At 39.6% G+C, this 13,248-nt stretch overlaps 1 protein-coding gene across 5 annotated transcripts in view; it reads right to left on the bottom strand.

The window, feature by feature from the left end:
• Positions 1-13,248, bottom strand: part of ARHGAP21 (Rho GTPase activating protein 21) — a 111,976-nt gene that overhangs the window by 22,783 nt on the left and 75,945 nt on the right. For 4 of the 5 annotated variants that reach the window (XM_064704103.1, XM_064704101.1, XM_064704102.1 and 1 more), the window contains 2 exons: positions 9,401-9,430; positions 5,907-7,860 (listed from right to left, as the gene is read on the bottom strand). In XM_064704103.1, the coding sequence (XP_064560173.1) occupies positions 5,907-7,860; positions 9,401-9,430 (1,984 nt within the window). The remainder of the gene's footprint in view (positions 1-5,906; positions 7,861-9,400; positions 9,431-13,248) is intronic. The other variant, XM_064704105.1, reaches the window with a different exon arrangement.

The raw sequence follows: 13,248 nt of genomic DNA, 5'->3' as shown, positions 1-13,248 counted from the left end.
GTACCCAAGTACTTTTATTTATGACATGTTTGTAAAAAAAACAAGTCATGAAATACAAAAAAACACAAAACAAAAAAACCCCAACAAAACAAAAACACCATCAAAACCCCCACCCCCCAAAAATCACAAAAACTAAAATCCCCCCCAAACCTTTTGGTTTTGAAAATGAGCATGAAGATCACCTTTAAAGCACAGTGAACAGCAGAGTGTGTCTGATTACCAGCACCGAAATTGCTGCGCCTGCACTAAGGGTAGAAGAAACAGAGGGGTTTATTGTAAGGGGGGTGAGGCACTGCAACAGGTTCCCCAGAGAAGCTGTGGCTATCCCATTCCTGGAACTGCCCAAGGCCAGTTTGAAGGAGTTTCTGAGCAAGCCAGTGGAAGGTGTTTCCACTGATGGCAGGGGACTGGAACCAGACGGTCCTTGGGGACCCTTTCAACCCACACTGCGAATTTAGTCAACAGGAGACATATTTTAGAAAAACACAGACAAACACTAAGGGAATAAATACCATGTAGTTTCAACTGTGAAATCCCTGGCAAATCTTCATTTAAATCAATACAGGGGATTGGATAAGAAAATTTTACTGCAATACAGAAGAGAATAGAGAAATTTATGGTACACTTAAAATCACATTTGGCTCAGAGATATTTTAAAGTGCAAATGGTGGGAGAGTAGAAAGTACCAAGATTAAGTAGCACATACCCTTGTCCTGTTCTTATACCTTTCCCAACATATGAGTTTCAGTCAGGGGGAGAACACTCATCTAATTTTTACAATATTTTCATGCTTTCAAAGTCTGGTCAGATATTTTTATCTGCTAATTTTCCCTCAGTTATTCACAATTTAATAGTGGAATGAAGTCACCTAAAACTTTTCTGGGGTAAGCATGTGCTAAATATTTCCAAAATGGGATCGCACCTTTAAGGAAGAATCTTTGTACTTATGTAATGCTACTGTATAAGGAAAAACTCTATAACAGGATGGCTATGAACTTGATTTTATTTTAAAATAATTTTGAACTTCAAGATGACATTTAGGCTAAGGTTTTTAAACATATCTGTTTAAAACTAATTTTCATGTGACAGGCCTCTGCAAAGCTGGAAAGAACATCCACCCAATAGTAATGGGCAAAGCAAGCTGGCCTGACAGCTGCACATGCTGCAATCAGGTTAAGTATTGAAGCAGCACCCCCATTTCTCTCCTGTGAGTAGTTCATTCAACTCAATATGGGGGTTGGATTAATCTCTTTTTTATTTCTTTCTACTCTACACTAAGTATTGTAAGAAGCAAAAAATATTTTCAACCTTGCTGCGTATCTCAGACATGCATACTAGACATTTATGTCTATGAAATGTATTAAAATAACTATATTCTGAATCAACATTTTCTCAACAGTTACAAAACTCATAAATGTTTTGGGTTGGAAGGGACCTAAGCCCCCTGCTGTGGGCAGGACACCTTCCACTAGACCAGGCTGCTCAGGGACCCACCCAACCAGATCTTGTGTACTTCCAGGAATAGGGCATCCACAGCTTCTCTGGGCAACCTGTTTCAGTGTTTCACCACCCTCACAGTAAAGAGCTTCCTCCTCATATTTTATCAATTTAAATAATCCATTGCCCTTTGTCCTTTCACTACACATTCTTGCAAAACGTTTCTCTTCATCTTTCTTGCAGGCTCCCTTCAGGAGGAAGGCCACAATTACAGCACCCCAAAGCCTTCTCTTCTCCTGGCTGAACAATCCCAATTCTCTCAGCCTTTCCTCATAGGAAAGGTGCTTCATCTAATAAACTTGGCCCTCCTCTGGACTTGCTCCAACAGGTCCACACCTTCCCTGCTGGGGACCCCAGAGCTGGATGCAGCAGGTGGGGTCTCACCAAAGCAGAGCAGAGGGCTGAATCCCCTCCCTTTACCAGCCGAGCAGAGAGCTGAATCCCCTCCCTTTAGCAGCTGCCCAGGCTGCTTTTGATGCAGCCCAGTGCAGGTTTGGCTCTCTGGGCTGGGAGGGCCCATGGCTGGGTCATGTCCAGCCTCTCACCCACCAGCACCCCCAAGCCCCCCTGGGCAGGGCTGCTCTCACTGTCCATTCCCCAGCCTGTGCTGATATCAGGGCCTGCCCTGACTCAGGGCACCTTGCATTGGTCTTGTTAAACCACATCAGATTGCCATGTGCCTACTTCTCGAGCTGTCCAGGTCCCTCTGGACGACATCCCATCCTTCAGGTGTGGCAAGAGCACGTCCCAAGCTTGGTGTCATCCACAAATCTGCCAAGGTGCACTTAACAGCACTCTCTGTGTCACCAATGAAGATATTTAATAACCCTGGTCCCAGTAAGGGCCCCTGAGAGACACCACTTGTCATCCACGTCTATTAGGATGTTTAGCAGCATTCTACTTTCCATTCCAGTGAAGATTAACTCATCCAAAAATTACCCAGTAGGCCAGAAAATTATCATTTGCTGTCCTCTAGCACAGAAATCAGGCAAAAATTGCAAGTCCGAAAAATGCACATTAAACACCACGATTGCTAATATAGTCACTGATAGAGAAAATGGTATTTTTTATTAGTCTAGGGAACAGGTGAGACCTTTTCTGGGTAAAAACAGTAGAGTGCCACAAGACTAATTTGTTTAGTTTGAAACAATAGAGAGCATTTTAAGAACATAGCTTTTCTCTGGACCTGAAATAGAAAGAGTAGCTTTCTGAGAACCACAATATCCTGCATTTAGTAGCACATGGAAAGTAGTAAAGTGTGCAATACCACTGTATGTTTATCTGTAAAGCTGGCAGCTTCATCACCCCCAAGAACAGGTGCTTACCTGAAGAGTTTGAATACACAATATTTTATCTAATATTTTCAAATAAATCAGTTTCTCCACTACAAGATATTACAGCTACCTACTAGGTTTGGTCTGAACAGATCTCTCATTTCTATTTAAATGAGAGGTTAAAATTTAAATCTCCCTGCTTCTGAACTACCTTTGTGAAAATACTAGTGTCAAAAGGCAGTTATTCAGTAACCCACCATGATCCCTGCAAGAATCTGCTGTAAGGAAGCTCAACAGAAACTCTGCTTGGATTTCTGTTTGTGGTGCAGGGCACTGAACTACTTACGCAGAGCTAAAATCACCCTGATGTTGTGCTGTTCTCAGAAGTGGGCCAGTCACAAAACACTGCTAAAAAAGCAAATTGCTCCTGGCTGAATTTCTACCAAAATACAGTCCTGGCCATATCTACTACTTTTAATAAGTAGAAAGTGGTGATAAAAATAGACACACCACAAATATTTTAAATACCACGCATATTTTAAAAGGTAGCAATATGTGACCTTGGAAGATATTTGTTACCCTCCCCCACATTTACATTTCTACACTACTCCAAGTATCTACTGTACAAGTAACTTCAGTAAGTGTATTAAATTAGTTCTACCCAACAAAACCTAAGAATGCAAAACACCCTACTTCATGGATATAAGAATAAGGGAAATAAAGCCATTTGCCATACTCCAAGGTATGTCTTTATTCAAATTAAGATCCTTCTCAATAATCGGAGAAGGAAAAAAGAACTCAAAACCCAAAAGAAAACCCTAAACCAAAACTCCCAGTGATTTTCCATCTGAAGAGTTAAAAAGCCTTTAACTGAATTTCAAAGCAGATCTAGGGCTTTATCTGCCTGATTAAGCACAGCTTTTAACAAGCGAAGTTGTAATTAGGCATAATGATAGCAAAACAAGCAAAGTTAGAATAATGCATATAAAACGCTAACATAAGAAGTGGTCCACTTCCATAACATCTCATGCTCTTTCTATTCACAGAGAATATTCATTATTTCCTCCTCAAGGAAATATTCATTATTTCTTATCCCTTATTTCCTCGTCAAGGTGCTGGAGTTGGGGTAGAAACTTTCCACAGCCCCCGTACTGGCACAGGAATTTCTTGCTAGGAAGACAGCCACAAGGACCCTGCTGACTCAGAGAGTGTCCAAGCTCCAGAAGCATCAGGTTTCAGTATTTCTGGAACATTCGGGAGGTTTCACTCCAAGAGGCTTATAAGAATTCAATCCCATGGGGTTTTATGCCAAGAGACTGCAATGGAGAGTTACAATTTTGTTCCTTCTGAACTGCTCAGCTGCTACCAAATACAGTTCAACTGACATGTTTAAGGCTTCCTTGAACTTTCAACACATTTCTCCAAAATATGGAAACAAGTCACATAAATAAAAGTTCATGGAGAATCTTTGACAAAACCAAGAAAGAAGATGGTGAACAAAAAGGTTGGGTTTGATGTTACCAATCTTGATCTGAGTTTAACATGACATTTCATCTGTACGGGATTAAAATGCTTCCAGCAAACACGGAATGTTTGTCAGGAGCCCAACACTGATTTTAGGCAGAGTATTGAAAAATCCTGCACAAAGATCAGTTACATGCCTCACAAACTTTGCTTATCCTTAAAGACTGGCTGGGTCTGAAGAAGAATCTAAAATTACACTGATGCATCCAGTAGTAACAAGAATGAAAAAGATCTATACAACTCCCATTCAAAATCAAAAACCCAACAAAAGCAGTACCTGCTTGCTAAGAAAGTACTTTTTAATGTCTTACCAGTATCTTGTTAAAAGAACAGAATTATTGTATCTTTTGTATGATTTCCATTTTCTGATGAACACAAAGCTTCTTCACTGTTTTTTGGTTACTCACTTTCAACTAGTAGCAGATAGTATACATACCGCTAGGGGAAAAAAATCAATGCTTCAGATCCCCAACAGAAGGCAGTTATGATAAGACACTGTATCTGTAATTCCCTCAACATCATGTGTTAAAAAAAAAAAAAAAAGTATAATTAAAAAGAGTTGTTTTTCACACTGCTGAGACTGAGAATCAAAATTCCGTATTCAGTACTTTCTAAATACTTCCTACACTAAATTCATGAGCACAGAGAGTCAGGTATAAATCAACTCCTGCGGAAAATGATGTACAGACATCCAGACTACAAAGGATTAAATCAGCCACAACAAAAGAAAATCCAACCCAACAACAACAGCAGGACAAAGACAACAGTGGCATTGACTTCTTGGATAGAACAGAAATGCTGTGCCACTGTAACTGTCTCTTCAGCAGAAGACACTAAGTCATCATCACATATCCAACATCCAATATAATTTTTTTTTCTACTATATCCAATCCTTGGATTCTTTTCTTCTTCACTGCCCTTCCCAGCAACTCCCTATAATTCCAACCCTGTTTGTGTCACAGCACACAGGAAAATCATTTTGCCTTCTCAGATTCTGCTTCCACAAACCCTTTCATTCATATCCACATTAGCATCTTTACTTGCAAATCCACCTCTTTTTATTGCTATCCCTTCACCTGAAACAGCTTTCATCTATTCCCCATCTGTCTCAGAAGGCTTTCACCATACCTATTCAGCTGAAAAACATCTTTGTTCCCCAGAAATCACTCTTACATGGATTTGCATCCATATTCTCTCTGTATTGGATTTCAAGTATGTTTTTTTACTAGAGAAGTACAAGTATTTGAAAGGTGCTGCAAATGCCAGTTGTCCATATATGTAACATCACAAACATTATGTGGAGTGACAACCAGATGGAGTTATGTAACACAGATTTACCCACAGGGTAAAGAAAACTCTAGAAAAATACTAGATCACTGTGGGCTTTTTTACATTCATTCTCCAGGACCCCCAAACAAAACAGAATATTATTTTTCTCCATTGAAAAATATTTTTCCTTTTATCAACCCAAAGTTATTTTAGATGAGAAAAATCTCCCAGGCCTCTCAACCTCAGGGTTTACAGGAATAGCAGTCAGCTACCTGGCATCTTGTTTTTCATCACCTTAAGGAGGGAAAAGCATTTGATGTACACTGAAATAATTTAACTCACCAATAAATGGAATTGAAGCCAAAGAGTCACCAGGTGGGCTGGAACTCGATGCTTTCCTTTCCTCAATTCTTTTTATGTGGACTTCTCTCCGAGCATCGTTAGGTAACCAACAGGTATTGTCTGAGGCTGCCTCTTGGTCATTTACAGCAAGAATGTAGGACTGATGCCTCAAAGGCTGGGGAGTTTGGTGGCCAGAAGGTGATTTGTCCCTCATGACCACTGTGTCTTTGTCATTTCCCTGAACATCCATTTGCAGACTTTCAGACTCACGAACATCTTCCCTTTCAAAACCATGAATCTTTTGTCTGATGGAACCATCTACGTTGTCCGAGGTAGTTAAACACTCACTTGTTGGCTGAACAAGTTTGGCAGAAGCTGAAGCCAGAGAGGAGGGCTGGATGGTTTTACCAGTTTCTGTTTTGTGATCTGGGGCACCTTCAGCTCGGGTCCTTGACTGTTGGTTTAACAGACTGCTTTGATGCAAGTGATTTACTGTTCTTTGGTCTTTGCTGGCAATAGCATCCAGGCCCTGGTTAAGGGGAATCGATGGTTTTGCTGCATAGGGAGTGGAGTTCTTCAGAGAGCTACTTTTAGAACTTCTGGCTGGTGTGAGACACAATCTCTCTTGTGAAACACCTGCAGATTTTGAAACTCCCCCAGGAGTTTGCAAATCACGAGAAGGCTGTAACATTTTGAGATCTGGTGAAACTTTCTGAAAGTGAGAACCAGGCAGAGAAGCCCTACTACCTGCTCTCCTGTTGTCTGAAATATAAGTATTTGGAGCAATAGGAAAATTTTGACCTCGAAGGGACATATGAAATGCATGTTGTCTAGACCTGTCATAAATACCTCGCCGATCATCTTGTTCAGTAAAGCCTGTCCATTTGTAAGTCTTTCTCCTATCTCCATTTGCATCTGCAATCATATTCTCAGAATGAAAATTTTCTAGCACTTCACCCTGTTTGCTGAGATAATCCCAGGACCGAGCCCTGTGATTTCTAGCATTGGCTGAAGGTGAAGTCAGAGTATCTTGTGAAGCACTTCGTGGCCATTCTTTCACCAGCATGGGCTCTTCAAGCCTTTCCTGGGATACGCTTCTCTGCCGGATCTGGACAGACTGCGGAACCCTGTCATGCGAGGTGCTCCTGCGCCGTACCTGAGAAGCAGTGCGACTTGGCACCACCTGATTATACTCAGTTGTGTTCTGAGAAGCTGCCCTTAAGCTGTCCAACCTTTCCTGTATTGTCCTGGAGCCATACATGTGCATGCGCCTGTTATCAATGTACTCCTTGTAAGTCTTGTAGGTCTTCCAGTCTATGTGCTGGTGGGAGGTTGGAGAACTGTAGTGATTAGTAGAGACCGAGGGCGAGTCTGTGGCTTGAGTAGAAGGCCTAGTGTTTGGGATGCCTTCTGGACATACTACATAATTTGAAGCTTTACTTACTGTTACAGTTGTATCAACTGGTCTCGTTATTGGAGTCTGAGGAAGTACAATGGCAGTGGACACTAAAGATGGTGGTGATGTGGTGGTCCATGCTTTTACACTGGTTTGATCTTTTACGCCATATCTTACTTCCTCTGTCCTGTGTGATGGACCAGCATGGTTATTTCTGCAAGATGTCAAATCTACAGCCTTCTCAGAAGGCACAATAACAGTCCTTACAGTTTCATTGCAAACACACACAGCTGTATTCGATTTTGCAATGTCTGTTGGTGATGGAGGCACTTGTATTTCCATTCTGTAGGCCCTCTCTGGCTGTGTCAATGCCCGGACTGGTCTGCTGACTTGCTGCTTCCCCAGTGAGAAGTCAGAAGGGAGCTTGTCTCCAGCTTGTGCCTTAACAGAGGCTGCGGATGTCAGGCGTGGATAACATATTGGTGGTGGTTCGGGTATGTTGTGGGCATTGCCACTGTAGGCCTCGTTGCCTTTCAGGTAGGCATCTTGGGAATACGCCTGTGGAGAGAAGATTAAGTGAGTATTCAGTAGTGAGGGAGATGGAGAAGTTCACCATTTAGTATTTGCATGATCAAGCTTCAAGGGAGGGGAGCACAGGTTCAAAATCCACACTCTCTAATTTCAGACAAAATGTTAGTTCAAAAGATAAAACCAGCATTCCAGCCCCTTAGTGAGCAGAAACAGAACAAGAAAAAAATCATGGCATACATTCCTTTCCTCAACAATTAAAAAACTGAACTAATGACGAATTCTAGGAAATACTGCGAGCAGGGCACTGAGTCAGGTTTCTCAAAATCCATGAGCACACAACACAGTATTTTCCTCCCCATCAATTCTGCTTTATAACATGATACTTCACACATTTTTCTCATTTAAGCCTCCCATCGCTGGAAACTGGAATTTCACAGCGCTCAATAGGTTAAAATGCTGCATAACAAATACAACTAGCACTAGAAAATTCTCTATACACTTAGGGTATAAAACAACTCTGTTCACTTATTGCAGTACATATGAAAAGTACAGACAAATAATACACACACAAAATATAAATAAATAATTTTTAATATAAATAAAATAAATATGCATACATAATGTCTTCTACATAAAAGCTACTCTTCCTAAACATCTAATGAATAAATTGAAGCAGTAACATACTGTTGTGAGCCAACACCCTGTAAGTCATTTTATATTTTACAGGATACAGCAAGTACATGGTACATAAATTTTACTGTAAAAATATTAATTATATTTAGCATTTTTACTTTGAGGTAAAATAGTATGAAAATTCATATTCACCACTGCCCATGCACTATTGAAACCCAAAATGAAATCTCTAATTTCCTTAGTGCACTTTGCATCTTCATGCATAACAACCTGACTCCTAAGAAAAAGATGGTTATATTATACTTAGTACGTTTCTGCAGCATTTCTGAAAGCAGCATTTGTCAATGTGAAATTAAGAGAACATTCAAAATAATATATCAATGAGAAGCATACAGCATACTTAAACAATATTCTATTATTGAAAAACTTCAGCATGACTTTGTTCAGTTTGAACATAATGAAATAAAGAGCCAATGCAGAGCCTGCCAATGTAACAGAAGATTAAAATAATTTCTCAGGGCTTTTATACACTTAGGAGTGCTATCATATCACAGCATTTCCTGTTCAAATCATAACATGCTCAATTCCAGTATATCAATGTGCTCTGCCTTAAGAGCAGACAGTTATAAAAGCCCAAGTGCAGCCATAAAATTAACACAGAGCAAAGTAGAGAGGAGGGCGAGGCATTTCCAATATTGCTGCAATGTTACACCGAGCATTAGTGAAGTGCAAAATATTAAAGCATACTGAGAGAAAACAGACCAAATAACACAGGCACAAACCACAAATCAAGAGATCAGCATTACGAAGAAAATTCAGCTCTGACTATCTAGCTCATTATCAAAACTTGCTGTTTCATATTCTTTCTTCTCACAAATCATTAAGAAAAACATGCCTTACAAAACCAGAGAAATGGCTACTGTACATTTCTTACCAGTGCTGTGACATCCTTTGTAAACTGCAGCTGGCAGAAAATAGGAAAATACAGTAAAAACTGCTTACAGATGTAAAGACAGAATTATCTTGTTATATTGATGTTGACTACAGCAAGCTAAAAATACAGCTAACACTGATTTCACTGGAAGGTACCAACAGACATAAAGGGCAGTAGAGCATAAAAAATAACTTCACCCTCCTTGTGAGCATGTCCATCTCAGGCGTTAATCTGCTCCTTACGTTTATCCTGTACCTTTACAGAAAGCAAAACACGTTTGTGCCATTTTGCCTTGTGCATCCCTACAGCTGCCTGCAGAGAGCTCTGGCTCCGTGTGATGAGATTTCCCTTCCACTACAGCAACATCACTGTCTCTCATTTCCCTGGGCTGCTACCATCCATCCCTGCTTCCTGGTGACGAAACAACGGCTTCATTATGCACTTGAAACCGCACGCCCCTTCCTCACGTATATCCGAACATGACCACCAACTGTCAGCTGACTGCAGCTGCCTTCAGCCTCTACATCTGAAATCAGAGGAATGATGCTGCAGAAATACTCTCCTCATGTGATCTGTAATTTTTTTCCCTCCACTTATAGTAAAAATCAGGACAGGCTTCCACTGACACATTTAATGGGGGAAAGGAATGTATGAAGATAAATATTTCTAAACCTTTAAATAAATGGCTATTTAAGATCTTGATGAAGAATTAAATTGAAAAAAATTGAACAGATGCTGAAGACTCAGAAAACAGATTGAGTGAGATCCTTCTGGCATGCAAGACAAACAAAAATCATCATACACTGCCCCCAGTCAGAAAATAATTATCAATTTATACAGCTGATAAAACAGCCGATATCCCACCTTCTTTGGGATGTGCACACATTACACCAACAGAAAAGAACACATTTATATTTTTGAAAAACATTCCCCTGACAAACAATGCTTCATTGACTTTGACAGCAGAAAGGCTAAATTCCAAAGCTGGTGTGATCTGGTTGTAGCCAAAGACTACAAGTGAGTATAAAAACAAGTTCTCAGTTCTTGACAAAATTTATCACAGGTATTAAAATATCACCTTCAGAAGACAGCATTCCCACAGGGTCCAAAATGAGATCAGCTAGGTTTTCCTCTCCCCCAAAAAATTATGTTTCTATGATTGCAGGTATATAAGACAGACAGACTGCCAGTTCTGTGTAAGACAGTTACTAGAAAGTGTACTTCTCTCAATCTCATTCTACCCACTACCCAATAAAGCACTGAAACAAAGCAGAGAATACTTTCAAGAAAGAGACTGTGATACTTCCACAGAGTATTTGATATCTTTGTTTCATAACTCTGATTAAGGGCCTACAGAAAATAATGCAAATTACAAAGAAACTGATGGATGTATCCTGCAAATGTCACACTGAAGGATGTATTATCAGCCTTTTTATTAATGAAATATTTTAACTGCCTTAAGCACAAAGTAATGAGATTTTTAGAAGAGGTTTAGAGACTAAGAAATTTTAAATACACCAATGTATTTATTAGTTCATACATTGTTTTGATATTTAACATATTTTGCAACCACACAAAACACAGCTTAAGTATTAGTCTCTCTCTCTTTAGTTTCTCTAACAAAAAATCATATGAAAAAAGCTACCTTAATCTCTAAGGACGCATTAATAAAAATATCATTAGGGAATGGCTGAATTTTAAGTGTTTACAGTCTTATAGCAAAAACCAAATCAGCCAAAGAAAAAAAGATCACAATTTAGAGAACAAAAATATTTTTTTAATATCCAGATTAGTGATGCTTCTGATTCAGACACCAGCCTTCCATTTTCAGAACCGGATACTCAGCAGTTATTCGGAAGTCTCAACATGGTCCCAAAATTAGTCTACTAGATGTTTTATGAGCTCTTTTTCACCTTCTCAAAACAATGGCAGTTTCAAAAGACTAACATACAAATGCAGCAATTTAGAGTGACATTAACTGCTCTGATGGATAACAGCTCTGCAACAATTACTAGAAGAAAATTACTGCTCTTACAGTAAGAACTCAGCATGTTTCTAGTTACTGGGTACCATTTCTTCCCACCTTGCAATCTGGTTTTGTTTGCCCAAAGTTTGCAAACTCCTGTGGTAAAAGACTAATTTCTTACTGCGCATTTGTAGAACCGTTAAGGGTTTAACTCCTAAGGTAAAACATTCATGATAGGCAAATATATTTTAAGCAAATAAACAATTTTACAAGGTATTTATTAACCACCTAAAATTCAGCTGAATTTTACCCCCCTGATTTCATGCTGTTAGATGCTAGAACAGTAACAGCCAAGTGCATGGGGATTCCTCTGGGAAAGAATCAAAGGGAAACCCTGTACTTTCAAGAGCTCAAACTGACCACGTCCAACACCCATCAGCCCAAATCCATGAAAACATGCAGCCCTATGTTTCACTGAGGATGGGTGTGCTTCACTCCACTACAGGGTGAATAACAACACCAATTTCAACAGAACTATTCACAAATTGGTGACAAGCATTTTGATGAATCAGAAGCTAACACTCCCAACTCCTCGCAAGACTGGGCTTGAGGCATTCTTCTTTACTTCTACAACCAGTTTGGCTTCAGACTTCATTTCTTCACTAGTAAATTGTTCTCTTCCCCAGTCTTAACCTAATCTCACTGTCATCATGAGTGTGGAAACTGCACACCAGAATAGGTTCACCTCTGTCTTAAAAGGAAACATTTTCTAGTTACAGTTTGTTCTGGCAAGAATGTTAGTAATACAGTTCAAGTGCTTCCATTTTACTCTGAGACACCCAAACACTACAGTCAGATAATGGTATTTGAAAAAAAACCCAAAAAATGCATACTCTTTCTTCCTAAAGGCAGTGCATTTTTAGTATACAAAATTTAATGCCCTTGGGCCAAATAAGTTTTTTTTCCAAATAAAAGCTGTGTAAGAGATTTTCATGTCTAAATTGTGGCTAGGAGTGTTGATGCAAATGGTATTTTCTAGCATGCACTGTTTGACAACAAAATTTAAGTCTCTTCTTCTAGGTCACTGTGTCTTCACACCACACCCTGCCTTCCATTGTACTTGCTGCCACAGCTTTAATATTAACCTCTGTGCACATCAGTAACTCAGCACAAAACCTGGAACCAAAAAGTGCTCCAAGTCTCAGGACTAAATACAGCTACTTAGAAAAACATCTCTATCTTCATTAAAAGATAAAGCAAATGAAAGTATTTCACAGTTTGCCATGCTGCTCCACTAGGTCTGATGCAACTGGATGGTCACAGGAAGTAAAACAAAATTAAACTGGCAGTATTTAACACGGAAGCCAACTGTGGGCAGACCTGTAGTCAGAGACACGAGGTTACTGGGGCATGTAAAACTCTAGGATACATTCCCTCATGGAAGTTATTTTTCTTTTTGCTGTTGCTAAAGGGGGTTCTCCCCCCCTTTTATTTTTGTTTTAATTATAGGTGCACAGCTGCCAATTTCAGGGTACTACAAGGCCTTGAGAGCCACTAAATCCCACAAAAATTCTAAGTTCAGAAATGATAATGCAGCACTCTCTCCTCTGCTGTACAGATCTTCCAATATACTGGGAATTTCCATATTTCCATATTACCTGACTAGAAAGAAGGAAAAACAAAAAAAGAAAATCTGTGCTTCAGTTGACTTTTACTCATCTTCCTGGTAATTCCCATCTAGGATTTTTGGTTCCCCTAGTATCTATGACAAAACAAACATTTCTGTTCAAATGTGGTAAACTTTCAGTTACTGATCTGCAGCTTCACTGGCCTGTAGTAATTCTACGGAATGACTCTAAATTCATCAAAAACACAGTATTAA

The sequence above is a fragment of the Zonotrichia leucophrys genome, chromosome 2 (genome assembly GCF_028769735.1).
Source record: "Zonotrichia leucophrys gambelii isolate GWCS_2022_RI chromosome 2, RI_Zleu_2.0, whole genome shotgun sequence".
NCBI lineage: Eukaryota > Metazoa > Chordata > Aves > Passeriformes > Passerellidae > Zonotrichia > Zonotrichia leucophrys.
Note: the sequence above shows the minus strand (reverse complement) of the source record. Positions and strands in the feature narration are given on the sequence as shown.